Source organism: Genypterus blacodes, unplaced genomic scaffold (assembly GCF_046128005.1).
Source record: "Genypterus blacodes isolate CSIRO-AG114 ecotype Tasmania unplaced genomic scaffold, CSIRO-AGI_Gbla_v1 ptg000180l_1, whole genome shotgun sequence".
Classification (NCBI taxonomy): Eukaryota; Metazoa; Chordata; class Actinopteri; order Ophidiiformes; family Ophidiidae; genus Genypterus; species Genypterus blacodes.
In genome coordinates this window covers 345001-372672 of record NW_027466981.1, presented here as the reverse complement: position 1 = coordinate 372672, position 27672 = coordinate 345001, and the positions used below count along the sequence as shown (strand labels likewise).

At 47.8% G+C, this 27672-nt stretch overlaps 2 protein-coding genes across 11 annotated transcripts in view; one reads left to right on the top strand and one right to left on the bottom strand.

The window, feature by feature from the left end:
• ngef (neuronal guanine nucleotide exchange factor) overlaps nt 1–16638 on the bottom strand; it is a 95303-nt gene extending 78665 nt beyond the window's left edge. The window contains exon 1 of the mRNA XM_076167882.1: nt 16624–16638. The gene's annotated coding sequence lies outside the window, so the exon portion shown is untranslated. The remainder of the gene's footprint in view (nt 1–16623) is intronic.
• The window catches only part of myo18ab (myosin XVIIIA b), an 82822-nt gene that overhangs the window by 50464 nt on the left and 4686 nt on the right, over nt 1–27672 (top strand). For 7 of the 10 annotated variants that reach the window (XM_076167873.1, XM_076167874.1, XM_076167871.1 and 4 more), the window contains 21 exons: nt 3486–3614; nt 5731–5874; nt 6048–6137; nt 6357–6476; nt 8073–8184; nt 9235–9362; nt 10014–10168; nt 10267–10390; nt 10851–10958; nt 11067–11159; nt 12226–12336; nt 12515–12619; nt 12813–12959; nt 14056–14169; nt 17310–17426; nt 18369–18452; nt 19384–19521; nt 21309–21494; nt 21665–21804; nt 22573–22617; nt 26370–26492. In XM_076167873.1, the coding sequence (XP_076023988.1) occupies nt 3486–3614; nt 5731–5874; nt 6048–6137; nt 6357–6476; nt 8073–8184; nt 9235–9362; nt 10014–10168; nt 10267–10390; nt 10851–10958; nt 11067–11159; nt 12226–12336; nt 12515–12619; nt 12813–12959; nt 14056–14169; nt 17310–17426; nt 18369–18452; nt 19384–19521; nt 21309–21494; nt 21665–21804; nt 22573–22617; nt 26370–26492 (2513 nt within the window). The remainder of the gene's footprint in view (nt 1–3485; nt 3615–5730; nt 5875–6047; nt 6138–6356; nt 6477–8072; nt 8185–9234; nt 9363–10013; nt 10169–10266; nt 10391–10850; nt 10959–11066; nt 11160–12225; nt 12337–12514; nt 12620–12812; nt 12960–14055; nt 14170–17309; nt 17427–18368; nt 18453–19383; nt 19522–21308; nt 21495–21664; nt 21805–22572; nt 22618–26369; nt 26493–27672) is intronic. The other 3 variants (XM_076167876.1, XM_076167875.1, XM_076167877.1) reach the window with 3 other exon arrangements.

Below are 27672 nucleotides of genomic sequence, written 5' to 3'. Positions count from 1 at the left end.
ACACACGCATACACACGCAAAGCCCCTCATGTTTTGCTTCATGTTTATGTAATCAGCTTACTGAACTTTATGCCGTTGGCTTTGTTCTTCTTAACTTCAGTCACATTAACCACTTCAGCCCTTTAAGCCTTTTCCTGTTGGAATAATAAAATGAATCCAAATATTATATTGTGTAAATATTGGTTTGGCCTCATAAATCTTCTGTCCAGGGAAATTCTTATCATTCCAACTAGCATCACTTTTAAGGCTCATTTAGAAATGTTTGGATTATGTCACAAATCCATTTTCCTCAGCCTCAGAGCAGCCAGAGGACCCGAGTGTCCTCCGTGTCCTCCGTGTCCTCCGTGTCCTCTGGTGTCACAGTGACCCACTCAGTCTGAACCGTGTCCTCTGTAAATTAGTGTTTTTCTCCTGCTGTCACTGTGTCTTTTGGCAGTGGGCCCTGATAAGCGTCCCTAAGTGGCAGATTGAATTAAACAGATCCTTTAGAGCCAAGTCCCATTCTCAATCCCTCCTCATTGACAAGTCTCCCATTCTCACCTTCACTCGTCCTGGTGGGTTCTTCTCCTTCTCCTTCTTAGTCTGAGGCAGAGCAGAACCGCTGCTGTGCTTATTAAAAAAAACCAAATCAATAATAATAACAACACCAATGATCATAATGTTGATAATAAATGTGTTTGTGATGTCACAGCTCATCTGTCACCTCCATGTTGTCCCTTGAGTTGGACAGAACTCATTGTTTGCCCCTGATTGTTCCTCTCCTCCAGTCTTTCCTGTTTGGAGCTCATAGTTCCAGTGAAACGTGAGACGGCTCAGTCTGTCATGGCGTTACGTGTTACACCTTTCTATTCATACCTTCAACCAGTATGGATGTGGTGTGATCATAAAGAGTGTGTGTAACCTTGTGTACAGCAGGTATGCATGATGGGAGGGCTCTGCTTTGTGAGGCGGCTGCTTCTTGAGTGGATGTCCTGGCCGGGCTGGCAGATGGTCCGGCTCTCACTGCCAAACTGTCCCTGTGCTGCTCTGCCAACCTATGCTTGGCTCTTTGCCTAATTCCATTAAAGCATTCCCTGAGCTGGGCCGGGCTTCTCAAAGCACCGGAGAAATGCATGTTCACCAAATGGTTTATCTCCTCCCTGTCTGGTTGAACACGGTCGGCCCCCCACAGCAGCTCCCACAGGAGGAGACTGGGCTCCATGGAGGAGGAGGAGGAGGAGGGCAGAGAGCGAGAGAGAGAGAGAGAGAGAGAGAGCTGCCAAACATTAGCTTCTCTCCTGTAAATAAGTCAGTCTCAATGCAATTATACCAAGATACATACAACCAGGATGAGCTCAGAGGTCTCAGATGTACAGAAGGCTGTGCAATCAATGATGTCCATTTTAAGAGGTAGGGTTAGAAATCTGCATCTGAATCCCATCGCCAACTAACTGCAGACATTACAGTGATGAAGCATCAGGATCCAGTCTATGAGCCAGGTGATGAAGATGATGTCAGTTGTCACAATTAGTTTTATTTGTGTAGGTGTTGTGTAGGTGTTCAGACATATTTCAAAAATTCCTTAAGCTCATTTCCTGAATTTTGAAACAAATGAACACAATGAACAAGTTTCTTATTCATTGTTTGTACGAATATTTATGTTACCAACTTTTTGAAATGAGGAGAAAAGGAAGTTTCTCCTGCAAAGACAAGAAACTAAAATATGAAGAAAACCTTTTCCAGATCAAACATCTTCTGTAAAGTGCAGTCTTCCACCTGCCTGAACAAAACACTGTTCCACTTTCTCACCTTTGGCTGCCAGATGTTCCTTTAGCCTGGCAGCCTTTGATTCATCAATCATGACCTCTGGAGGTGTGTGTGTGTGTGTGCTCTTCTGTTCACACTTAGCTGTGCTGCAGGACATTGGTATGCAGAAGAAAACACCCACACCTCCTTCAAACACACACACACACACACAGACACACACACACACACACACACTGGACCACAGTGCAGCCGGATCTCTGCCTGCTGACTGCAGCAGCATCACATTAGAATGGAGGGAAGTCAAACAAAGCATCAAATATTCATTCCTCCTCTGCTAGCGGTCACATTGTGTAACTGTAGTCTTTGTCTGATGGAACAATCGGCACCTGAAAGTTACATGCTAATATATTGGATCATAGTTCAGACGAAGTGTGAGCCCTTAAGCTGCACTTAATGAGGATGATGAAGCTTCCACCCTCTTCATCATCACATTTAGATCATTATGTCAGATATCTTTGTATTTATTAATTTATTATTATTATTTATTCATTTATGTTGCAATTTCATTTATTTTCAATTTTCCAAGTTTCTGCGTTTTCCATTTTCCTATACATTCTGAGTTGATCAACCTGGTGTGATGTGAGAATGGAATCTTTTCCATCTCCTCTCTTGTCTGGAAGGTTGTCTGTGGCCTCTTTGTTGTGTTGTGCCTCAGGATTATGCTGAATCACTTCTCTCCTGATAACCAGGCCAGGTGTGTGTGTGTGTGTGTGTGTGTGTGTGTGTGTGTGTGTGTGTGGAAGAATGTCTCTAAACATTCGCTGGTGTGTTGTTTTTGTTTTTCCCCCACAGTCCTCAGTTTTTGCTCCTCGGACAGTTTTCCAAATGAAAGCATTAGCAGAGCAGTCAGAGGCTCTGAAGGACAAAGCATCACTCAAACTCTGCTTAATGAATCTGCTCACACACAGAGCTGCCAGCTCGTTCAGCACCCAGGGACAGGACAGCGCCTGTCTGTCTGTCTGTCTGTCTGAAGGCACAGAGGCTGTGGGCTTTAACAGAAGGCTGCACATCAATCCGTCTTAACTTTTGTAATCTAAAATGAAATTGCACAGTCATCAGTATTCAGGAAGAAGCTTGACTGATGCCCCGATCATCAGCAGAAGAGATCAAAGACGGAGACTCTCCTCCATACTAGACGGGAGCGATCAGACCACAGCAGAGTTTCAGGGTGAAAGTCATTGTTGCTCAGCAGAACAAAATGAGAAACTCCTTGTGCTGAGTGTTTCTGTGACTCCAGGTCCTCCAGCAGCTGTGAGACATAATTGAGCCGGCCGCTGTGCTGCACAGATCAGGACAGAATAATGGGAGCGACCTCGTTGATACTTGTAAATAATTCAGAGGATGTGAAGTTGAAATTGAGCGATTGTCCAAGCTCAGATTCAATCCTCCTCATAGTTTGACTGTGAATTCTTTTTCCCCCATAATCCTTCTGTTCTTTGGATAGAGATCGACTCTAATCGCTGAGATCCTCATCTAATCCACACACACACACACGGGTGGCTTCACTCTGATCTCATCTGACCATATCAGTGTGAGATCTAAGAGAGGTCTGCATTATTCAGACTGACTTTAGGAATTCCAAACACTCTGCTTACACACAATCAAGCTGTAACAATGAGAAAACACATCACCAGAGAGCCAGATGTTGTTAAATAACCCATGAGCCTCTCTGTCCTCAGGTGTTCTTCAGAGCAGGGACTCTGCCCAGGCTGGAGGAGCAGCGCGACATTCAGACCAGGAGAAACATCTCTTTGTTCCAGGCCGCCTGCCGGGGTTACCTGGCCAGACAGGCCTTCAAGAAGAGGAAGGTAAGCCTCCACTCCAAACCTCTGAAGGTCACTATGCTCCAGCTTCAGGGGGGTAAAGGAAACACACACACACACACACACACACACACACACACGCACACACACACACACACACACACACACACACACACACACACACAAATAAGAGTGAAATAATAATGAAATGAATAATGAAATAAGAGTTGAAGTATTCTAAGGGAGGCAAACCTCAGATCCCAGTCCTCCAGTGTCCGGCCATCGCTCTGCCAGAGACAAACAGGCCTGAATAGACACACACACACACACACACACAGAGACAGAGGAACATTCATCTGCTCCTCCTTTCTACTGGGGCTCGTTCCTTCACAGTCCCAGTGTCTCCCTCATCACATGAGGATGGATCACAGCCCATTCCCCTGCCCTTCCACTGTTCCTCCCCTTTGTTTGCATTTAAAATCACCCCCATATCTGTCAGTGTTACACCAGGCTTGGCTGCCTGCTAGACTGTGTGGGTGTGTGTGTGTGTGTGTGTGTGTGTTAATGGGGAGACATTCCCATTCCCCTTTTGTTTATTCTGTTCTGCAGCACTGAGGCCATTCCAGACAAATGAAATGACTTATCAAGGACATTAAGCTTAGCTTCAGTATTCTATCTCTGTGGAAGGCCTCAGGTTGAGCCTCTTCAACCTGAGCTAATAAGAACCCCATGTCTCATTGATGAGGTCTGGAGTTGGGTTCATGTCCAGGTCACCATAGTAACCAACAGAGCCTCATATCTTCCTCCTCTCCTCAGTTCCTCCTGCTCACTTAAACCAATCAAGCTTTGAACCCAGGTTAGATGAAGTAAACACACCTGTGTAGTGTCAGGATGATGAAGATGAAGATGAAGATGGATGAAACGCTCTGAGCCTTGAAGGCCGGGGTTGATCTTCCCAGATCCTCCTAATCTATAGAACAGAGAGGGAAATCTTTCACAACAGATTTCCAGCTGAAAAGCCTCCCAGGTGTTTTTGCTCCAAGCTTCTTAGAAGTCTTTGCCCTTCTTGACTTGCAGTAGTTAATTGATTAAGTCTTCGATTGGTTCTGTGCTCAGCTCCCCGGCTCACACTGCCACGGAACAAAATCAATGAGTTAGGTTTCTCTGTCCCGTTTGTCTGCCAGCTCCTGGAGAACGTCCCGGGGAACGTCCCGGGTCTCTCCAGGTTCTCCCTCTCTCCCTGCCCGGGTCTCTCCAGGTTCTCCCTCTCTCCCTGCCCGGGTCTCTCCAGGTTCTCCCTCCCTCCCTGCCCGGGTCTCTCCAGGTTCTCCCTCTCTCCCTGCCTGGGTCTCTCCAGGTTCTCCCTCTCTCCCTGCCCGGGTCTCTCCAGGTTCTCCCTCCCTCCATGCCCGGGGTCTCGGTGTTCAAAACTCTCAGAGAAACGTGTGAGAATAAAAAGCGAGGATGGGAAAGCAGAGAGAGGGAAGGATGGAGACAGACTGAAAGTGTGTCTTGCCATGGGGGAATAGACAAATGGAACAGATCTGCTGGCTGCTTTGAGGCCCTGCAGACTCCCCCATGAATGTCAAAGAGATAGAGGAGAGGAACAGAGAGAGGGGGGGAGGCAGGAGGGGGATTCCACCGCCAGCCGGCTCACACCAGGCCTAATTAAATAGATGCCTTAAGACACAAACCACACCCCCTGAGTGGGAACAGGTGTGTGTGTGTGTGTGTGTGTGTGTGTGTGTGTGTGTGTGTGTGTGTGTGTGTGTGTGTGTGTGTGTGAAGGAGAGGTAGAGGGCAGGAGAGATGCTGATGTGTCTCTACTTCCTCCTCTTCCATCATTGGAGGTGACGGCTGTTTGCTTGATCTCAGTTTACACACAAACAGCTGTTATTGTGCTTATGTCTGACCAAACGCACCCTTCTCCCCCATGTTTGATCCCACAGGATGTAGAGAGCAGACATGTAGGAATGATTCTCTTCTTCTGTTTAGCTGCAGCCTGAGACCTTGAGGTCAGAGTTCTTCTGTAGAGACCAGGAAGTGTAAAATGCTGGACTCCACTCAGCTCCGCCTCCTGTGGTTGGACTGCTGCGCTGGTTTTGTTTGTCCTTTGGTTTGATATCTACCTTTGCTCATTATTGTCCTGTTTGTGTGACAGATTCAGGATTTGGCCATCCGCTGCATCCAGAAGAACATCAAGAAGAACCGTGGGGTCAAAGGTTGGCCCTGGTGGAAACTCTTCACTAACGTCAGGCCTCTGATAGAGGTGCAGCTCACTGAGGAGCAGATACGGGGGAAGGATGTGAGTACACACACACACACACACACACACACACGCGCACACTTTTGAGTGTCATTGAGATTTTCCCCATAATATTTATTTCTTCCCCCCAGCATATTATTCCTTTTCTTCTGATTGATGACTTTATAACTTCCACCCTGACATGTAAACACACTTCTGTCTTTACCTTCCAGGACGAAATCCAACAGCTGAAACAGAAACTGGACAAGGTGGAGAAAGAGAGAAACGAGATGAGACTCAACAGTGACCGCCTGGAGAGCCGGGTAAACACACACGCACACACACACACACACACACACACACACACACACACACACACACACACACACACACTCTGTAAGAAAACATCATTACATTTGAGATTAGTTTAAGAATCTGTGTCTACAGCAGTGTTTTGAGGAATGGTTTAAGAAGAGACGACAAATTGTGTGTGTGTGTGTGCTTGTGTGTGTGCTTGCCTGTGTGTGTTTGTGTTGCATCAGATCACAGAGATGTCCTCAGAGCTGGCTGATGAGCGGAACACCGGGGAGTCTGCGACCCAGCTGCTGGAGACGGAGACATCTGAGAGACTCAGACTGGAGAAGGACATGAAGGACCTGCAGGTACACACAAACACATACACACACACACACACACACACACACACACACACACACACACACACACACACACACACACACACAGAGCCAGCCAGCCCGCCCAGGTAAAGGTCAGAGTTCTATATTTTAAATACTTCATACTTCAGTTAATATTTAAAAGATTGAAGGATAGAAGACAAAATAAATAAGTAAGGAAAGAACAAAATGAAGAGAAAACATTTCCCATAGAGAGCCGTCAGTAAACAATGCAGCAGAATGTGATGCTACACACACACACACACACACACAAACACATTGTGAGAGCTCATATTGTCATGCTGCTCTTCCTCACTGCCCTCCACTTGCTCCCTCTCCTCCTTTAGTTCACTAGCTCAGATATTATCCCAGTGACGGCTCAGAGCTGCTTGCCACATGGATCAGACTGTGTGTGTGTGTGTGAGAGTGTTAGACAGTGGGCAGAAGCTTGGTGTTCACTTCCTGTTTGTCCACTGGCATCTACACTGTGAGCATGTGTACATTTATTAAATTATTGCAAGCAAATTATTGAAATCAGGACAAATGAGAGCCTTTCCACCTTTGACGTGACTTTTCAATCAAATTACAGTGAAAAAATGGGTCAAGCAAGAGTGAAGATGAGAACCCTTCAGTCCCCATCTGCCTGTGTGTGTGTGTGTGTGTGTGTGTGTGTGTGTGTTCTTATGTTGTAGAGTTTACAGGCTAAATGAAGCACATCCCAAATTAGCACACACCTGTCCAGCTCATTCTGATTGACCACCAAGGATCAGATGTTTCTTGGTTTTGTCCATGGAGCTTCATCTGCAGAAGCTCTAGTGAAAGTTACCAATGGGGAGAGAGAGAGAGGGAGAGAGAGAGAGGTGTAAAAGAGTTAGAGTCTCATCAATGCACCGTGCAGCCCTGTGAAGTGTTCCATAGCACATCAAGTACTTGAGCTAAGATGGGAGTGCAGTCAATCTGAGTGAAACAGGCGGCGGCATAAACTGTGTGTCTGCTAAAGAACGAGCTGGAGAGTGTGTGTGTGTGTGTGTGTGTGTGTGTGTGTGTGTGTGTGTGTGTGTGTGTGTGTGCTGTTTACCGATGGAAGAAATGCAGAGGAAATGACCGTGCTGTGTAAAAACAGGGACAGCTTCTACTGAGGGAGGATTCTGACTGAGATATGAGGAGACGTATGGATAAAATCAGTGAAATTGCACATAAAGACTTGAATCCAATAATTGCTAAAGAAGAAGATCTGATGGGTCAGACCAATCAGATCCATATCTACTCATCCTTTCAGATCTGATCCATCTGGTTCTGTTGGTCACACTGATCTCAAAACTCTGATCCCTGCGACTTTACACCTGCAGTCTGAACGCAGCCTGACAGCTACTGTTTATAAAGTCTGACAGGGTCACAAGGGCCGTGTGTGTGTGTGTGTGTGTGTGTGTGGGTGTGGGTCACAGTGTCATTGTCTCGTCACCTGCCAATGACGACAACATGTAATCAACCAAAAGCAGCTCTGATGTCTGGTATTTGAGTGTTTGATGATAGATGTGTTTGATTGACAGAACTTCCTCCTCCTCCTCTCTGTTCCTCCTCCAGACACGCTTTGACAGCATGAGTAAGCAGATGGAGTCCATGGAGATGGAGGTGATGGAGGCCCGACTCATCAGGGCCTCTGAACTCAACGGAGAGATGGAAGACGACGATTCAGGCAAGCACACACACACACACACACACACACACACACACGCTGACAGACTCCTCACTGTTGTCTCTCACATAATGAGGTCCTTCTTTGGCTGCAGTAAACAAAAAAGGATCTTTTGATGTTTTGAATTCTTTTTGATTTGAACTCACTCAGTCCCTCTGGATCTTTCTGTGAAGGAGAGTCATGACATCCTATATCCTAATGGAAGCTCTATAGTATAACATGTTTATACAACTGCAAAGGAGTTTATTTGAAGGAAAATGTTCAGACCTTAATAGAAGAACTCTCCAAGAAAGTTCCAACATTATGAGGCTTTGCCAAAGGCTTTGTGTGTGTAGTTAGTTCTTCTTGTACACACACACACACACACACACACACACACACACACACACACAGAGACCCTCCCGGTATAGAAATGGACGGAGCCTGTGTGTTGGAGTGTAGACACAGGAACTGCAGGGGTTGTTTCCAATCGAAGCTCTGACAAAAGGCATGAAATGGTATGTGGAGATGTACATTAGAAAGGGATCACTTTGTGCAGAAGAATGAAGGCAGACTGCAGCTCCAGACGCCCCGCAGGCAGGCAGGCTGCCAGCTGGCTCTGTGCGCCACACACACTCACACACTCTGTTAATGTACAATTGATTTTTCTAAGTGTTTTCTTGGTACATAGTTTGTAAGGCTTTGTTTGTACAACGCCAGAGCTTTGAAACAAGAATGTAACGCAATCTTCTGAGGCTGTAAAGCAAATCCAAAGTGGGAATATTCCAAAAAAGAATATTTGCCTGCACACACTCAGCGAGACAGCAGAATAATGAGTGTGATGCTGGTGGAGTATAGAAGAAGACGACACAATCAGCTAGCTACGTTTACATGGTTACCAAGAGGCCTCAGTGTGTGGGAGGGACAGTACAGGTGCAGGACATGGAGTTACTCCCTCTGCTCTCACCAACAAACCTAACACATCATGGAGAGTTTGTGTTTTTGAAAAGCAGAGAAACAGTGTAAAGTGTGTTGAGACTGTGAGTGTTGAGCTGCCGGTGTCACACACAGGAGGGGAATGGAGGCTGAAGTATGAACGAGCCATCAGGGAGATCGAGTTCACCAAGAAGAGGCTGCAGCAGGAGTTTGACGACAAGCTGGAGGTGGAGCAGCAGAACAAACGGCAGCTGGAGAGGAGGGTCAGTGAACGCAACGCAGACAAGCCGCCCACAAAATATCTTTACATCCTAAAACCTGTCATCTTGCCACTGTGGGCCGCTGGTGTTGTGATGAAGAGTCCCTGCTCATCCTCATCTTCTCTCACAGCTTCTCTCTGTGTCAGAGCCCGGCTGTCCTTAATGAGGTGTAAAGGCTCATTATCCTACAGGCCCCTGAACGCACCAACACCAAACACAACACACACCGCCATGATACTGTTATTATCTTTAATATCCTTATTAACATTCTAGCCCAGCCTCCATAGTGAGGATGCACAGGAAAGGCGGGGAGTAAAGAAATGTTCTGTGCCCTAATTAAGAGATTCCATTTTGCAGCAGGCCGAGGTAATCAGAGGATCTGTGGTGGCATAGCAGGATTAAGATCACAGATTAGTCCCGTGCTACTTTCTGGGGGGCAGATTTTAAATATGGAGTTCATTCTTGTAAATGAATTCTTAACAGCCACTAAGGAGGAGAAGTATCTGATCCAACCAGAGAGAGAACCAATCCTGTCACAGCTTCACCTGATCTCATCTGGACCCAAACCTTCTGATCAGCAGCATCAGATCAAGACTTCATCTACAGCAGTAAGACTCTTCATCTCCTCAACTCACTGCGGGTGTTTGTGTGTAGATCAGCGACCTCCAGGCCGATCATGAAGAGTCCCAACGAAACCTCCAGCTGCTGAAGAAGAAAGCCCAGAGGCTGACAGCCGAACTGCAGGACACCAAACTGCACCTGGAGGGCCAGCAGAGCCGCAACCACGACCTGGAGAAGAAGCAGAGGAAGTCAGTACACAGTGTTAAACTAGTCTTCCATTAGGATCATCATAAGTCAATCAGTGGATTGAGTTTGTGTGTGTGTGTGTGTGTGTGCTCCCGTCCAGGTTTGACAGTGAACTGAGTGCAGTCCAGGAGGAGGTGCAGAGGGAGAGGATCCAGAGGGAGAAGCTGTCCAGGGAGAAGGACATGCTGACCGGGGAGGTGTTCAGCATCAGACAGCAGCTGGAGGTCTGTGGAAGGAATGAGACAAAAACATGAGATCATTGCTCACCTGAACCTGACAGAATGTGGGGCCAGAGCGCTGGTTGTCGTCTGCACAGATGTTCCTTCAGTCTGCATCATCATCAGATGGTTGTTTCCCTAAGAGGAGCAATAACATCACAACACTAGCTTGGGGAACGATATGGATCAGCTTACACACACACACACACACACACACACACACACACACACACACACACACACACACACACACACACACACACCTTGACTGTGTCACACACTGATGTGCTTCCTTTAATGCAATCAACCAACTCAACCAAATAAAGACACAATGTAGCAAAAGGTTTATGTAGTAAATGATAGTTATGTCCTGGTTAATAATGTGCCTCCATCTCTACATCATGTGTGTTTGTGTTCTCTGGCCTTCCTCTCATCTCTGCTCTGTTTGTGACCTCCTCTGCTCCAGGACAAAGACCTGGAGGTGTGTGCAGTCAACCTGAAGCTGGACCAGCTGGATGCAGAGATGGAGGACCTCAACTCGCAGGAATCAAAGGATGAAGCTTCACTGTCCAAGGTCCGTCCGTCTGTCTGTGACTCCTGTGTCTTTTCTTTGTTGTTGTTATTGTTGTATTTCTGTACAATGATAGATATGAGGATATATTATCTGTATGTTATTGTTTAGGTGAAGAAGCAGCTTCGGGACATGGAGGCCAAGGTGAAGGACCAGGAGGAGGAGCTGGACGAGCAGGCTGGAGCCATCCAGATGTTGGAGCAGGTACTGATCAACCTGCTGTCACTCAACATGAGAGGATTCAACCAGACGGTCACAGGCATCATCATTTCATTATTGTTACTATCTGATTCATATGTTACCACGGATACTACAGACTTTTTCAGAGAGAGAGAGAGAGAGAGAGAGAGAGAGAGACTGCATGTAAGAGGAACATAGTAAATGTAGGAGGGAGGCTCATGTTTGAGGGTTGAAAGAATAAAGTGCTGGACCCAATCTTTTTAAAAGTGCCTGAACAAAACAGCCAAAGCAAAGGCCTTTAATCTTCATCCAGGAGGAAGGACACACACACACAAAGCACCTCCGACCCTCGGAGTCATTTAGCTCAGGCCCATGCAGGATTATGCTGAGCTTCATCATACACACAACTTCTCAAGTAGCTTGAGGCCGGAGCTTAACGGCTCTGTGCACACAACTGTGCTAATGGAAGAGCGGGCATCATCCCCGTGCTTCACTGTAGAGATGTGAAGCTGTAAGGGAACAATCCTGAGACGATGCAGACCGAGGTGTTTCATTTAAACACAGATGAAGCATTTGATCTGTGGATTATGATCTATTGTTCCTGTGACTGCAAGTTAAGGAAGTAGAGTCAGTCAGCTTAGCTTAGCTCAGTGGAGAAACCTGATGTGGACATGGGAGAGGGAAGGATTCAGGAGAATTTTGAAGATCTGACAGAGTTTATGGCAGGAAATGGTCTCAGGCTGCCTTCATCTGGTTCAGCTGATTGATGATGACACAGCCTGACACACACACTACTGAGCCCTCTGATGGGTTCAGACATCATTTAACACCACACTCCTCAGCTCACACATCATGTCTCTCTCCTTCTCCCCCAGGGAGACATGTTACATGTTACATGTTACATGTTACATGTTACATTAGCCTTGAGTCTGACGGCGTACATATGAGGTTTAAATACAACACATGCAGAGATCTAATGTGGAGAGATTTGCTAAAAGCTGCCATTATGGACACGCCATGTTTGTGACTGAACTCAGGTTGTAGATGAGGTAATGGTTCAGTGAAGCTTCATCGTGTGTTTGTCCTGCAGACCAAACTGCGTCTGGAGATGGAGATGGAGCGTCTGCGTCACACACACACCAAGGAGGTAGAGAACAAAGACGATGAGGTAGAAGAGATCAGACAGTCCTGCAACAAGAAGGTAAGATTATTCACACACACACACACACACACACACACACGCAGCTTTGTTGCTCTTAAGCCTTTTCATCCAGTTTTGTATTTACTTCCTTCCTTTTAAAAGCATTGTTATCTTATCATGAGCCCAATAGCTGCATAATTAACTGTGTGTGTGTGTGTGTGTGTGTGTGTGTGTGTAGCTGAAGCAAATGGAGCTCCAGCTGGAAGAGGAATATGATGAGAAGCAGAAGGTGCTGAAGGAAAGGAGGGAGCTGGAGTCCAAGCTTTTCTCCGCCCAGGACAAAGTGAGTCCACAAAAACACACACACACACACGCACCTGCAGGTGCTTAACCTGGAACATAAATGAAAACATAAATGAAGCAGCCATGTTCAGACACAGTGGACCTGTGGCTCATGTTTGACCCCATGATGTACAGTGAATGTTGTGTGTTCTGTCCCAGCTGTGTTCATCCCTCTGTCCCTGTTTGTTCACCAGGTCAGAAGCGGTGACGTTGAGACTGAGAAGCGTCTGAGAAAGGACCTGAAGAGAACCAAAGCCCTGCTGGTGGACGCTCAGATCATGTTGGACCACATCAAGAACAACGCACCCAGCAAGAGGGAGATCGCCCAGCTGAAGAACCAGGTACACTGATCAGCTGTTCATGAGTCTGAAGCCACAGGGCCTTAGAGAGCTGCAGCTTTAGCATCCTAGCCCTCTGATCTGACAGCGGTACACAATGTTTCCCTCTCCCTACTTTGTGCCGGGGTGAGCTGAACACATCCACACACACACACACACACACACACACACACACACACACACACACACACACACACACTGCTGTATGTGAGGCATGGAGAGGATCAGATGCCTGTCTTGTCATCTTCCTGTGGGTTTGACAGTAAACAAGCAGACCCCCTCACATGTCAGCCACCGTGTGTGAAAATAATGATCTCCTGACTGTCAAGCTGGGAGTCACAGTTTATTATTCTTACATGATAAGACTGCAGGTTTTGCTTACTGTTGCCCCATATTCTGAATATGTCTCCTGTATGTTCAGACACACACAGACCCAGGTACAGGAGGGGGGGGGGGGGGGGCTGTGTTCAGTCAGTCAGGATCCAGACTGAAGCACCAGTGGGAGGCTACGGGCAAAAAGGAGCACACATGGAAGAGAATGGTTGAACTTTCTGCAAAGGTCTTCTGGTGCATGGAGCAGCAAGCAGTAGATTTAGTTTAGCTGCAGCAGGACTGTGAGCAGCTTCACTTCCTGTGCAGCTATGGGACCAACATGTCAGTCAACCATGTGATGTGAGACAATGCAAACAAGATGATGGGGAAAGCAGGATTCCTCACCTGATGTGTGTGTGTGTGTGTGTGTGAAGGCTCTCTGTTATCCAGGCCTTTGAGTGTGAAGTAGTCCAAGTTTCTTCCTCAGTTCTAACTCAGTGTCTGGATCATCTGAACTCAGATGAGCTGCTTGTTCTTTAGGCCAGCTGCCTTTAACTACAGATGAGAGGAAATGAGCAGATTTCCTCCTAAATGATGTCAGAGGCCTCCTGTCTTGTTGGCATAATGATGTCATCAGAGTTCCTCAGTTAAAGTGTAATATGTGTGTTAACAGAGCCTGTTCAGGATTTGCAGGAACCCTCATGTGTCTCTTTCTTCCCCTCCTCTCTCTCTTTCTCTCTCTCTCTCTCTCTCTCTCTCTCTCTCTCTCTCTCTCTCTCTCATCCAGCTGGAGGAGTCAGAGTTCACCTGTGCAGCCGCAGTCAAAGCTCGCAAGTCCATGGAGGTGGAAATTGAAGACCTGCACGTTCAGATGGAGGACATCTCCAAAGCCAAACAGTCGGTCAGTACAGCTTCCTCATCTTCATCGCGCTCTTCCTCACTTTGTTTGCGGCGCTTCATTAAGAAAGCAAAGTGCCTCTTCTGACAAGTTTGTCTTGACTCAGGTGTCAGTTTCCCTCTGGTTCCTGATTGTTCTTAGAAGAAGACGGTGTGTAGTTGTGTAGTTGTGTAGTTGTGTAGTTGTCAGAGCAGAGGAACAAAACTAAAGCTGTTGCAACATTTGGAAATGTTGGTCATTCCCGATCACGTCGGCTGTGTTTGTCTGCACCATCTGTGATTGTAGCTGGGCTGCAGCAGATATGTCACATCACCGCCTTCAGCCAGGGAGAAGGGGTTAGAGGACACACCTGCTCCTCCACACCTCCTTTACTTTCTTCCTCTTACTTTTCTGCTTCTTTTCCATTTCCTACTCCTTCATATTCTTCCTTCTCTCTGCTGGACTCTTCTCCCCATTCCCCCGTCTCCAGTGTCTCTCTGTCCCCTGTATGTGCGGTTAACCTCTTTTAACCCCTTCACTCCCACATGTGTTCCTGTATTCCTGTCCCCTCTTTCTTCCTCTCTGTATCTGGGAGTTTAATCCCTTCTTCTATCTACTCTCTCTCTCTCTGTGTTGGGCTGAGGCTACTGTCCAAAGTGATTCAGACATGTTGCTGGACTCATTTCCCTTTTAAAGGACACGCCACCTTGAGCAGCTGTGTCACTGCTCTTGTTGTCATCAGCAGGGTGAGGGTCGCCCCCTGTGGAGTGAAGGGTGAAGATAATGAGTTCACACAGCTGCAGGTCAGGAGGAGAGACAGTGTGCTTAGATACACACTAACATGACTCAGTGTGAGAGCACACAAGAAACATCCATATCTACTTCTACACTACAGTATATTATATTTATCCATTCAGCAGTTGAACAGTTTTATCTAAATGGACGTTCAGTATAATGTTTATATGTTTAAGGCTCTGCTCTCAGTCACATAACAGACCAAACAGTTGACTGATTACATGTTTGTTTGCCATCAAGTCCAGTGTCAGGTGTTCAGTGAAGGGTCCAGCATGTGTGAAGGTGAAGGAAGGGTCAAGGGTCAAACTAGTTTACTGTCATTACCGTAGCAACTCAACTCAGTATGGATGAGACACAGGACACAAATGTTATCCGTGCTTCAAGAACAATGTGTTGCACCTCAACAAGTCTTGAGGAGGGTTTGACTTCATTGTTATCTTCAGTATTATGAGCTTCTTTCAGCCCTAACAGGCGTGTGAAGGATGGGAAGCTTCTGCAGGCTCAGTATGTCAGACTCTGTGTCAGAACAAGCTAAGCATCTGTAGACATCTATGATACAGTCCATCTTCCTCTCCAGAGGTGTGGTCCTCCTCTCCTCTCTACGTGGTGCTGATGAGACGTCTCCACCCCAGTGTCATGAGAGAATGACTGCAGACATCATCTCGTCTCACCCTGGTGCTGTGTTGTTCCAGGCTGTTTGCTGGCTCAGGGGAGGACAAAGGGAAACTGATGGCCTCGTGTTGTTTACATAGAAGCACGTCGGATGTTTGTTGAATATGGAAGACAGATTGTTGCCGACACAATCCAGAGACAAATTGTATGATAAATGTGTCGGCAACCATTTGAGGACGACCTTTCAGAAATCAATCCAGCGTGTGGAGGAAGTAAAACGCTGAGAGACGCCATGACAACCATGGTTATTGCATTAATGGAAGGTTTGCAGCAGAGATAACATCATGCAAATAACGTTCCTCTCCCTGACGCGCTGCCATTCTCTCTGTAATTGCGGCACAAAGGCTTCGGTCCGTTGCACATGTTGGAGCGCTTTATTCCTCAGCAGCAGCAGCGATACAAAAGGAACAAGCAGAAACCCAGAGAGCCAAACGGCGTAATGGTCCTGAGATGAGGCTGTCAGCCCGCTGTTAAACGTGTTACACGTGTTAAACGTGTTAAATGACAGTGTGATGTCGCAGGCTGACGTGTTGTTTGAAGTGTCCGTCACGATATCTCCTCCCCTTCTGAGAGGCGGAGCTTCTTTCATCGCCGCTCAACCGGGGCCGCCTCAGAGAAGTTTGATATGTAAATGAATCTGCCCCAGATTCCAAAGGGATATTTTTAGTTCCTGAAGTACACCTTAGTGCGTCTGAGCAGAGGAGGGCATTAATAAGAGATAAACCAAAGAGCCTCTGACACATCCTGTGGTGTTGGTGAGGATACACTCTCCTGTCCTACCATCCGTCTGTCTTTGTTCAGGCCTCTCTCTCCTCCCATCATCATACAGCCTGAGGACAGTGTGGGTCTTAATAAGATGGATGCTGTGGTGTCAGCGCTGCCTCTCCATGCCTCCTCTCCATGCCTCCTCTCCATGCCTCCTCTCATCTACTCGCTATGTGCAAATGGATTCATTAGCCTTTCTGCACACTCACATTATTCATCATTTATTAATCTGTGGCCCCACACAACCAATCTCTCTCCCTCTCTCCCTCTCTCTCCCTCTCTCCCTCTCTCTCTCCCTCTCTTCCTCTCTCGTTCTGTTGTGTATTATGGGAGCCATTAACAGAAATGGGATTACTCCACCTCAGCCCCTCCCTCCAGCTGAAGGTGTGACACACTTTAAGTCACTAATTGGAGAGCCTGATTGTGAGTGGGACCTGAGCTAACCTCTCCTGGGCCCTGTGATCAGAGGAGGAGCTTAGTGTGGGAGCTCCTCAGAGGAAGACCTCAGACGGCAGCATGCAGAGCCTCAGAGCTGAGCAGGACGCCACAGTCTGAGAGCACGGATCGTCTATGTTTGGAGACACTGTGACAGAAATCTATAAATAGCTGCACCTGGGTAACAGTGTAGACATCTGTGTGATTGATTTGTTGAGGGAGATTCTTAAAATGAATGTAAATAACCAAATTCAGTCCATAAAGTTCTGATGGGATCAATGATTTTCCACATTCTAATCAACAGAATCGGATCACAGAGTCTCAGTATCTGATTACAGAGCAGTTAATTACAGTGAACAGTTCCAGCTGATCCGATAAGAGGGAAAGCGTTTATCGCTGAGTTTTCATGTGAATGACAAAGCCTAAGTGCGATGTGTCTGATTGTGTTCTGCTGTCATGACCCGGCTGCCTCTCTGCTCTCTGTCCTCATCCTTCAGCTGGAGGAGCAGCTGAGTCGTGTGCAGAGAGAAAAGAACGACCTGCAGTCCAGGATGGAAGAAGACCAGGAGGACCTCAATGATCTGATGAAGAAGCACAAGTCGGCCGTGTCCCAGGTCTTTGGTTGATCTCTACGCTGTGTTTCAGCCTGTAGGAGTGTCGTGTTGATCTGTGGGCCCATACCTTTAGTCTGTACGGGGCTGAGTGAGGTTTGATGTGTGACTGACTGAGCTGCTCTTCCTCTCCCTCACACAGCCTCATGCAGAGCTCCAGTCTGTCATCGTCTCATGTCCAAAGCAATACGGGGCTCATTTGCAAAAAGTCCCTGCATGGAGCTTCATTTCAAATCATTTTAACACGTTAGCTCTCCCCGGCTTTTCAGCCCGTTTGGAAAAGCGGCAGTAATTGCCCGCCTCCAAGTGGCCCCATTAGTATTGATGTGTGTGTGTGTGTGTGTGTGTGTGTGTGTGTGTGTGTGTGTGTGTGTGTGTGTGTGTGTGTGTGTGTGTGTGTGTGTGTGTGTGTGTGTGTGTGTGTGTCTGTGTGTCTGTGTGTGTGTGTGTGTGTGTGTGTGTGTGTGTGTGTGTGTGTGTGTGTGTGTGTGTGCGCGTGTGTGAGCAGCAGAGAGGAAGCACTCACTCCCTCCCTCCCTCCCTCCCTGCTGCTGATGGACTGATGAGTGATCTGCAAATGAATCCATCCTGTGTGTGTAAAGTAAAGCGTGTGTGTGTTCCCACTGGACTTACGGTGGCAAAGTGCTTCATGTTCTGGGAACAGCCGCACTCATCATCTCAGTTGTTCCACACAGGTCGCACTGGAGAGAGACTCAGTGATGTGCTTTCACCGGAGCCAGGGGAAACAAAGCTGTATTTCTCTCCTTAACGTCTCTGTGATGTCTCCTCATTTCTCTGGAATCCTTTACTTCATTATGTGGCATTTAGGGTTTTAGTATTTTTAGTATATATATATTAGGGAGCTCTTTAATGATCACAGTGATGTAATGCTGCTCCATGTGTGTAACCAGCTGACTGACTCTCCTCCCCCCTTCTTGTCTTCAGTCTGCCCAGAACCTGGCTCAGATCAGTGACCTACAGGCCCAGCTGGAGGACGCCCTCAAGGAGAAGCAGGAGGTGCAGGAGAAGGTAGGCTCACCTTTTTCTGCTCATAGAGGAGAAGCCCTTATAGTGAGGAGGATGGAGAGTTCAAGTAAACATGGCAGAGGAAGGTTCACTGGTGTAGAAAGAGGTGGAGTGTAACCTTAGACAGTCCTGATGTAGAGAGAGAGGAGGGAGGCAGCAGGACAGGTGGAGTCCAGATCATCCTCTGGTTGATCCTCAACTCCTAACTTCATAGAATGAATGTATTTCACCTTTAACACACTTGTTTCTGCTTTGCTGGGTCCCTGAAACCTGAGGAAAGAAGGAAATAAAGAAAGCCATTATGTCTGACTAGAAGACTGCAGTGCTTTAAGAGCAGCTGAGTTTATTTTCTCAGTAAAAGTAGCAGGACAGCAATTAAAGTGTATTTATCAGAAGTCCTGTCCACGGGGAACATTTAAATATGTGTAACTCAGCTGATACACACTGTTAGAGCTGTGAAGTCACCACATCTCCTCTGCATGATGTCTGCTACAGCACACATTAAAGACTTCCCTGTGGGAGCTGGGCTGCAGCTGCCCGTGTGTTTGTGGTTGATCTAAAGCTCTGCACCATAATGTACGAGCTCATCATGGCTCTGTGTTTAAACCTGAACAATGAAGCTGAAGTTCTGTCAGGACAAATCAGACTCATCATTTTCCCTTCAGGTGCACAAGCTGGGATCAAAGTTAAAGATGAAGCAACATGAATGTGTCTAAGCTCATCTTAACATAATTAAAATGCTGACAAATTGAAGTAAGTTATGAACTAACTGCTACCAGCTGAGACGAGAGGCTGGATGTTCCTCTGCACCCGAACACAGAGGCACATGGACTCCTTCAGCTCGAGCTTTGTTACAGCGTCTTGTGCACACAGACAGCTCATCCAGGGCAGAGTACTCCAGTTTACTAACCTGTAACATGTCTTTGTTTCTTAGCTGCAAGCCCTGCAGAGCCAGCTAGAGTTCCAGGAGCAGTCCATGGTGGAGAAATCCCTGGTGAGCCGGCAGGAAGCCAAGATCCGCGAGCTGGAGACCAAGTTGGAGTTTGAGAAGACCCAGGTCAAGCGCCTGGAGGTGAGATCCAGATCCAGGTGGTGGAGCTGTGTGGAGGGGGTGGGAGGCGTCTGGGAGAGGAAGCTCCAGCAGCGCTTCATGTGTTAATGCGTATGTGGAACACAGGAGAAGGTCAGCGGGGTCAAGTAGCTGCTGGATAATGGAAACAGAGAGGGATCCTTCATTCCTTCTGCTGAGCTCCCTGCTCCATGGAGCTGCAGTCTCCTCTCCTTAAGCTGCAGAGCTCAGATCAGTCCCAGAGTGAAGCTCCAGCTCTGCTCTGTTCTGCTCTGCTCTGCTCTGCTCTGCTCTGCTCTGCTCTTCTTCCTCCCCCAGCTTGGGTTTCTCACTCCTGACAGAACCATTTGTTATTCTGCCATTTTTAAATTACTTTTAGATTTTGCCTGAGACAAAAAGCAAACGTGAAGGATAAAGGTGTGTGAAGGATAAAGGTGTGTGTGTCTGCAAACGCTGAGGGAAACACTGAAGTCCTCTCACACACTGAGAAATGAGCCTGAGCTCAGTTTGGTCATTACTGACTGACCAACATGCAGACTGGCAGGGACGCTCTCTCTCTCGCTCTCGCTCTCGCTCTCGCTCTCGCTCTCTCTCTCTCTCTCTCTCTCTCTCTCTCTCTCTCTCTCTCTCTCTCTCTCTCTCTGTATATATATATATATATACGTATTTATATCAACATTTTTAAAGCCGTTACTCTCTTATTTGCCATACCGGCTGCATTGACTGAATACATCAGGTTGCCTAAGAGATGTTGCTCATCAAAGCTGGAGGTAGCAGAACTCAATCAATACAGAGCAGAGGAGGCACAGAGTGTGTGTGTGTGTGTGTGTGTGTGTGTGTGTGTGTGTGTGTGTGTGTGTGTGTGTGTGTGTGTGTGTGTGTGTGTGTGTGTGTGTGTGTGTGTGTGTGTGTGTGTGTGTGTGTGTGTGTGTGTGTGAGAGTCTAATGCAGCAGCTCACACTGATGCAGTCTGTAAATACACACTCACACACACTCCTGGAGGATTCCTGGAAGCTTTGTAAAGCTGCTGTACACTCAGTGTGTAAGAGCTGAAGTTCTGCTGCACCGCCCCGATGCATTATTGATACCAATGAGCTCATCAATTCTTCAGATTGCCTCCTAACTGGACTGTGTAGGGATGAGTTGTTATTCTCTCTCTCTCTCTCTTCTCTCTCTCTCTTCTCTCTGGACCACAGCAGCATTTGTTTATTTTGTTCCGAGGCCTCTCTCATTCTTCTTGCAGTACTTAACTTCACTTTAGACCTGATAGAGGCTCTGTGTCTCCTCTTCTTCACCTGGGCTCAGGTGAAGAGCTTCATACAGGCACAGTGTCTCTGTATGAGCACAGCAGAGGAACACGCCTGTGCCTCAGCTTCTTACACAACACAACTAAACAGTTGATCTTGTGCAGGAGCGACCTTGGGTGGAGGTTGAAGCCCTTCAGCTCTCATCAGGCATGAGGGGTTTGCTGACAGCAGTGTTCCATGTCTAAGGGAGTGTCCACACTGGGGCTTTGTGCAGGTAGAAGGTCAGCAGGAGGAAACACAGTAGATACACACTGTGATGCATGAATATACGCCTGAAACATACAAACATGAAGACTTCAGGAGAGGAATCAGATCTAGTTCCTCTGTGCTGCATCTCCTGCTCATGTGGAGTTGGAGTTCTCTTCCAGTTCTCACTCAGCATTAGGGTTAAATGGAACTGTATGTATGATGCCTGTATGATATAGCTCCAGTCTGATCCTGGAGCCGTGCTCATGTGCTCCTCCTCTCTGTGTTCCTCCTCAGAGCCTGGTAGCTCGTCTGAAGGAGAACCTGGAGAAGCTGACGGAGGAGCGAGACCAGCGCGAGGGCAGCGAGATCCGAGAGAAGGAGCAGAACAAACGTCTGCAGCGACAGATCCGGGACGTCAAGGAGGAACTGGGCGAACTGGCCAAGAAGGAAGCGGAGGCCAGCCGCAAGAAACACGAGCTGGTAAGATCCTGACAGACGGGCATGAGGGCACAGAGACACATTCATTAGAGGCACAGCCCTGGGACATTTCAGGAGCGACTGAATAGATTCTATCAGCGATACATTAAAGGCTGGTCAATGTTTGTGCCTCTCTACTGAAAGGTTCAATCTGTCTCTCGTCTCATGAACAGGAAATGGACATTGAAAGCTTAGAGGCGGCCAATCAGAGCCTGCAGGCCGACCTGAAGTTAGCCTTCAAGAGGATCGGTGACCTCCAAGCAGCCATCGAGGATGAGATGGAGAGTGACGACAATGAGGACCTCATCAACAGGTACAGCTGGATCTGACATGACAGCATCTGAACTTACAAAGTGAAGAAAGATCCCTGCAACTCAGCACAGGGGCTCATCTTCATCAGCTCTCCTTACTGTCCTGAAGTGTATGTACTCTGTACCAGGTAGTAAAGATAGACCTGTACCTGTGTGTGTAGTGAGTCTTGGGTGTCAGAGGTGTCAGTCAGTATCTACATGTCTCTGGAGAATGAAAACGATGAAGCCGTGCATCAAACTGCCTTGTAACTATTTGATGAAGGATCCTGCAGAGATCTCATTTTCTGCTGAGGCTATTTATAACTTAAAGTCCCCCAATCCTCAGGATCAGAGCTCAGCTGGCACAGACATCAGTCCTCTGATCAAACACAGACAGTGAGGAGAGAGAATAACTTAATGACTGAGGAGTGTATGGGCCTTTGGATGAAGATGCTTCCCCCCTCATCTTCTTCATAGCACAGTCCCAGTGTAGTATCCTTCCCTCTCTGTGGTCATGTAGTGACCTTGCTGGTTGTGCGGAGAGAGAGAAAGAGAGAGTCAGGTTCCATTAGGACACTCTGCATGCTGTACAGAGAACACAGGTTCAGACGGGACAGTGAGGAGATGACCTGTCAATCATCTCTGCAGCTGCCAGCATCTCCATTGTTGTCCTGAAGCTTTGTTCCTGTTTCACATGTTTCATTTTTAACTTGATTTTTTCTCCCATGTTTTATCTTTTCTATTGTTTCGTCCGCCCGTCCCTTCATCATCATCATCTTCATCACCGCCAGTTTACAAGACATGGTGACTAAGTATCAGAAAAGAAAGAACAGAAAGTGAGGAGGAGCTCCAACTCATGACGTTTGTTTGTTTGAGCAGAGTGAAGAAGGATGCAGCGTTCTACAGTCACAGGAGGGAAACTGATGGAGGAGAGAGGAACCTGCTGTGTGTTCTTCACATTCCCCTGGCTGCAGTATTCAGCCACCTTAGGACACCCTGACACACACATTGTGTTCTGGTCTCAGCCCCTCAGAAAGGAGGAGTGTTACTCCTAGCTGACACACACACACACACACACACACACACAGTTCCCAGCCTCTCCACAGTTCCCCTCTCATCTGGACCTCAGGATGCTGCATCGTCACAAAGTGCTCAGTTTTCCCTCATAACCTCAGTTTACTTCTAATTGCATGAGCCGACATGCTGGGCTGCATGGATGCCACTGACAGAATGATGTGTGAGCACCAGCGTGAAGCCCCTCCCCCCTCACAGAGGAGGAGGGAGTAACTTCTCCTGCCTCATGAACTCTCAGGTTCTCTCCTGGGGCCAGGATCTTCCTCGCCGTCTCCCTCTGCAGTGCCAAAGGCCCCCCTGGCTGTGTTTACTGTCTTAGCTGGGTCTCCCGGCGCCGTGTTTGTGTTTGAACAGCGGTTGTCAGTGATCGGCCTGTGTGGTTCCCTGGGCCTGCTGCATATTTGATGGTGCTGCTCGGGGGCTGGTTGGGACCGTGGCCTCCTCACACCACAGAGGGAGGAGGGCGTGTTCCTCATCAATCTTTGACTTGCACTTGCTTAATAATGCAGAAGCAGCGAATGTCTTACAAAAAGCTGTCTTGCTTGTCAGGCATGAGGCCGTGTTCACCTCCGGCTCTCAGCCGCTCCAGCACCTTCTCTCTCTTTCTGCTGCTTAAAGGATCTGAAACCTGACTGAGGAGAACACTGGAATATGTGTTTGTTTTGTTTACGTTTGCTACATTTTTCCTTTTTATTATTATTGAAACAGTATTACTTTTTTATCAGAGATGTATGTAAGTTCAGTTTATAGAACATACATGTACAGTGTGTGTGTCTGTGTGGGTTCATATCATCTTTATCTTTATTAGTAAGGATCAGCTTGGTTCATATTAACTCTTAGTTGAATGATAGTGTAAGTAAGTTCTACACCTTCATTTATTTCCATCAAGTTTGTTGTTAAAGGTACTAACTTGTTGTTAGTTGTAGTGTAGTATCCCACACACACACACACACACACACACACACACACACACACACACACACACACACACACACACACACACATCTCCCCTGTGAGCCGTATGGATGTACAGTATAGTGTATTTACAGTATCTGTCAGTCTCAGAGCCCTCAGGGACTCCAGTGGCCTCACTTTCATACATCCTGGGCGTAAACAGTGGCGTGTTTGAGACCCAGAGCCACAGAGGAGCAGAGGCGAGCGGGGCAGAGCGGGAGGATCCATAGAAGCTAATGATGAATGTAATAGCGTGTAACAGAGATGTACAACCGACGGCAGCAGGGTGTCACAGACAATTAATGTCTCCTCAGCTCAGTGTTTGTTTGCTTCCCCCGGGGCTTTGGGCCGAGGCTTAACTAATGCTGCGCTGGTCAAGGACATAAATTGTGGTTGACACCGTGTGTGAAGCAGTCTATTACAGGGTGGACCACCGTGTGTGTGTGTGTGTGTGTGTGTGTGTGTGTGTGTGTGTGTGTGTGTGTGTGTGTGTGTGTGTGTGTGTGTGTGTGTGTGTGTGTGTGTGTGTGTGTGTGTGTGTGTGTGTGTGTGTGTGTGTGTGTGTGTGTGTGTGTGTGTGTGTGCTCTGAATGCATCATGGGTACACAGATAACACCTGAGAGGCAGAATAATGGAGTTTCAGAGGAGAGCAGGAGAAATGTTGACTTCAGGCCATTATTATAGAAACACACTTCACAGCCTCACACACTCGGGTCGGCCTTTTCTCGTTGACCTCACAGAAATAATCAGAAGTGAGTTTAGTTTGAGAAGTTTGTCTGTAGTCAGATTGATCAAATCACAGTTTTGTTTCTGGGAAAGGTAGCAGGGGCACAAGGTCAAACTCTGTAGTCGGCAATTAATTTTCCATTTTCCTTCCCGCACACTCTCAAGGCAGGAGATGTGATTTAAACCCTTCACTCCCGGATAAGGAGAAGGTTTACAGACTGGTTGAAGAAGTGTTGACTCACTGAAACTCACAAATCCCCTGCAATGTTGTTAAATGTTCTAAAGTTTAAAAGCAGTAGACGTGTTTGGGTCTGGATTGGTTTAGCTTCAGTGATCTAATGTTGGTGACACCTAGCTGTAGTGTCATCATCACAGTGGGCACACACACGCGCGCACACACACACACACACTCTCCTCCCTCTCATCATCCAGACATGTTTGGAAAACCTAATTGCCATCTAAAAGTCAATGTCTGTCATAGATCCTCCCATGGTCCAGGTTGATTGTGTTCCATAAAAGCAGCCAGAGTCTTCCTCCTGGCTTTCTGTGGCCGAGTCATTATCTGCAGCCCCCCCCCCCCACCCCCTCCCCTCCTCTCCCTCAGACTGCTAATGACTTTAATTGTTGGAGGTAGTGGGCCTCACAAACGTTAACACGCTGAGGAGAGAAGCGTTTGTGTGGCCCTCTCTCCCAGCAGGATGAGAGGCTTTGTGGAACAGCTGCTGAGATCCTGAGCCGCCCCTCTGATGTCTCTGTAGGACTATTAAGCTGTAACAACTTCATTTCACGGCGCCACACGAGCGCCCGGGCTTTAACGGCTCTTAATGAGTGCGGCGCTCTTTTCATCTGTGTCAAATTTTATGACGAGCGCTCTATTTTACTCCAACGCCGCCTCGCTGTGGTTTGTGAACTTGTAATGATAATTGAGAGGAGAAACAGTGTGAGGCCCAGCTGTGTATCAAATCAGCCTGTGTGTGTGTGTGTGTGTGTGTGTGTGTGTGTGTGTGTGTGTGTGTGTGTGTGTGTGTGTGTGTGTGTGTGTGTGTGTGTGTGTGTGTGTGTGTGTGTGTGTGTGTGTGTGTGTGTGTGTGTGTGTGTGTGTGTGTGTGTGTGTGTGTGTGCTGATCAGAGCTAAAGTCTGGATGCTCTCTGCTCTCTACCACCCGGGTTTCCCTTTTTGTTGTCCGGTTCTGGCTCTCATGCTAATTGGTTCTGATAAGGTTCTGCCCTCGGATTTCATTACGGAGGCCCGTTAATGTCCCGAGTCACATGTTTACAAGGACCAGCAGAACAAATGCTGAGGCTATCAAGAAAGTGTTCAGCAGGACCTGGTGGTTCTGGAGGTTCTGGTCCTGATCCTATTGCACTGCACAAGAAGAAGAGTGTGATTGTCGTATAAGCTCTTCATCCACTCAGTACTAAAGTTTGTCTTGCCCCTTGTGTGTCGTCACAGTGATCTGAAGCTGCTGGGTCAAAGATCTGAACTAACCCAAACCCAAACCCAAAGAGTTTCTCCCTGGTTGCAGCTCCATGGTTGCTCTCTGTGGTTGTGTTGTATTGTGTAGTGGCTCATGCATGTGAAGGTGTTGACTGCATGATCCAGAACGCCTCAGTCTCTCTCTGCTGCCACGCTAACGCCTCCTCCTGTACCTCAGGGCTCCATGGAGGTCCAGGAGCTGAACGCTAACTCCTCTCCTCTCCTCTCCTCTCCTCTCCTCTCCTCTCCTCTCCTCTCCTCTCCTCCCGTCTTGGCCTGGTCACGCTCTGTGCCGTTGTGTGTCGTCCTTCCTCTGCCTCCTCTAACTCTGCGTCTCCGTCTCTACCTGTTCCCCAGTCCGGGGGATTCGGACACAGACTCTGAGCTGGAGGACCGTGTGGACGGGGTGAAGTCCTGGCTCTCCAAGAGCAAAGGCTCGGCCAAGAACATCTCTGACGACGGCAGCCTGAAGAGCTCCAGGTCAGTACAGAGACGCCGTGTTCCTGCGGCCTGTGCAGCGAGCGTGAGCACCCTGACATCAGTCTGCTCTCAGCCGCCGCAGGTATACACCACAGCATCAGACACCATAAAGCCATCAGAGCAGAGTGTTGGGCTGAAATGAGGAGAACGCCGTTACTTAAATGCCTTTTCAAGCTGCTTTGTCTTTTATTGTCAGCCCTTTGGTGACGAGGGCCTTTTCTCTCTAAACCAAGCACCTCTGTGCTGGATTTATGGTCCAGCCCCGCGGCCAGCTGGCATCGCCTACCTGAGCTGCTCCCTCAGATTAATGGACGTGTCTGCCAGCTGACAGCTTCCATCGGCCCAGATTTGTCTCCTTAACAGAAGATTTAACCCCCCCCCCCCCTCCCCTCCCAGCTCAGCCACTCCCAACTTTATAAACTTTTTAAGGCTCAGCTGGCAGCTCGTCCCCACACAGGCCTGTTAACCCCCGCTGACCCTGTGGGGGCGCCGTTCAGACGCTCGCATGCAGACGTGTCCAGCTGCTGTGCCGCGTCATCACCTGTGACTGATCTTCACTGTAAGGCCGTCATGTTTCAGATTCAGACGTTAAACAAACCTTGATTCAGTCTGAAACACGTTAGGTTAGCGACCTGTGCGGAGGAGAAGCCACGCCTCCTCTGCTTCCTGTGAGGACACACACTCCACATGTTCATTAGTATTCAAATGAATCAGAAGAATTGATTGGCTACTTTCCAGAGTTTGGAATCTAGACCAGAGCAGATTTACTGCAGTCTCCCATCACAACACAACTCTGTTTCCATGGTGATCTGTGTGTGTACCGTGGATGCACAGAGGCTGTAGATCACTTCCCCTTTGTGTTCTGTAAGGTTCTACCTATTTTTAGTCTGAGCTGCAGAGTCTCGGCTCTAACACCTCAGTGATTGTGGCGGTACCTTGTTGTCGTTCTTCAGTGTGCACAGCAGCGTCTCACAGCCCAGAACCAAAACTTTCAACAACGCGGGCCTAGATCAGATCCTGATCATGTCCCTGCTGATTGGCACAGATGTGTTGGCTGTGGCTGTGGTTTCCCCTCTCTGTCTCCTATCAGCACCGGTATGAAGAAGAAGTGAGCGGTCAAATCAACCACCAAACTGTGTGGAGGATCTGTGAGAGGGGACCCAGCTGCTGATGGGCTCTA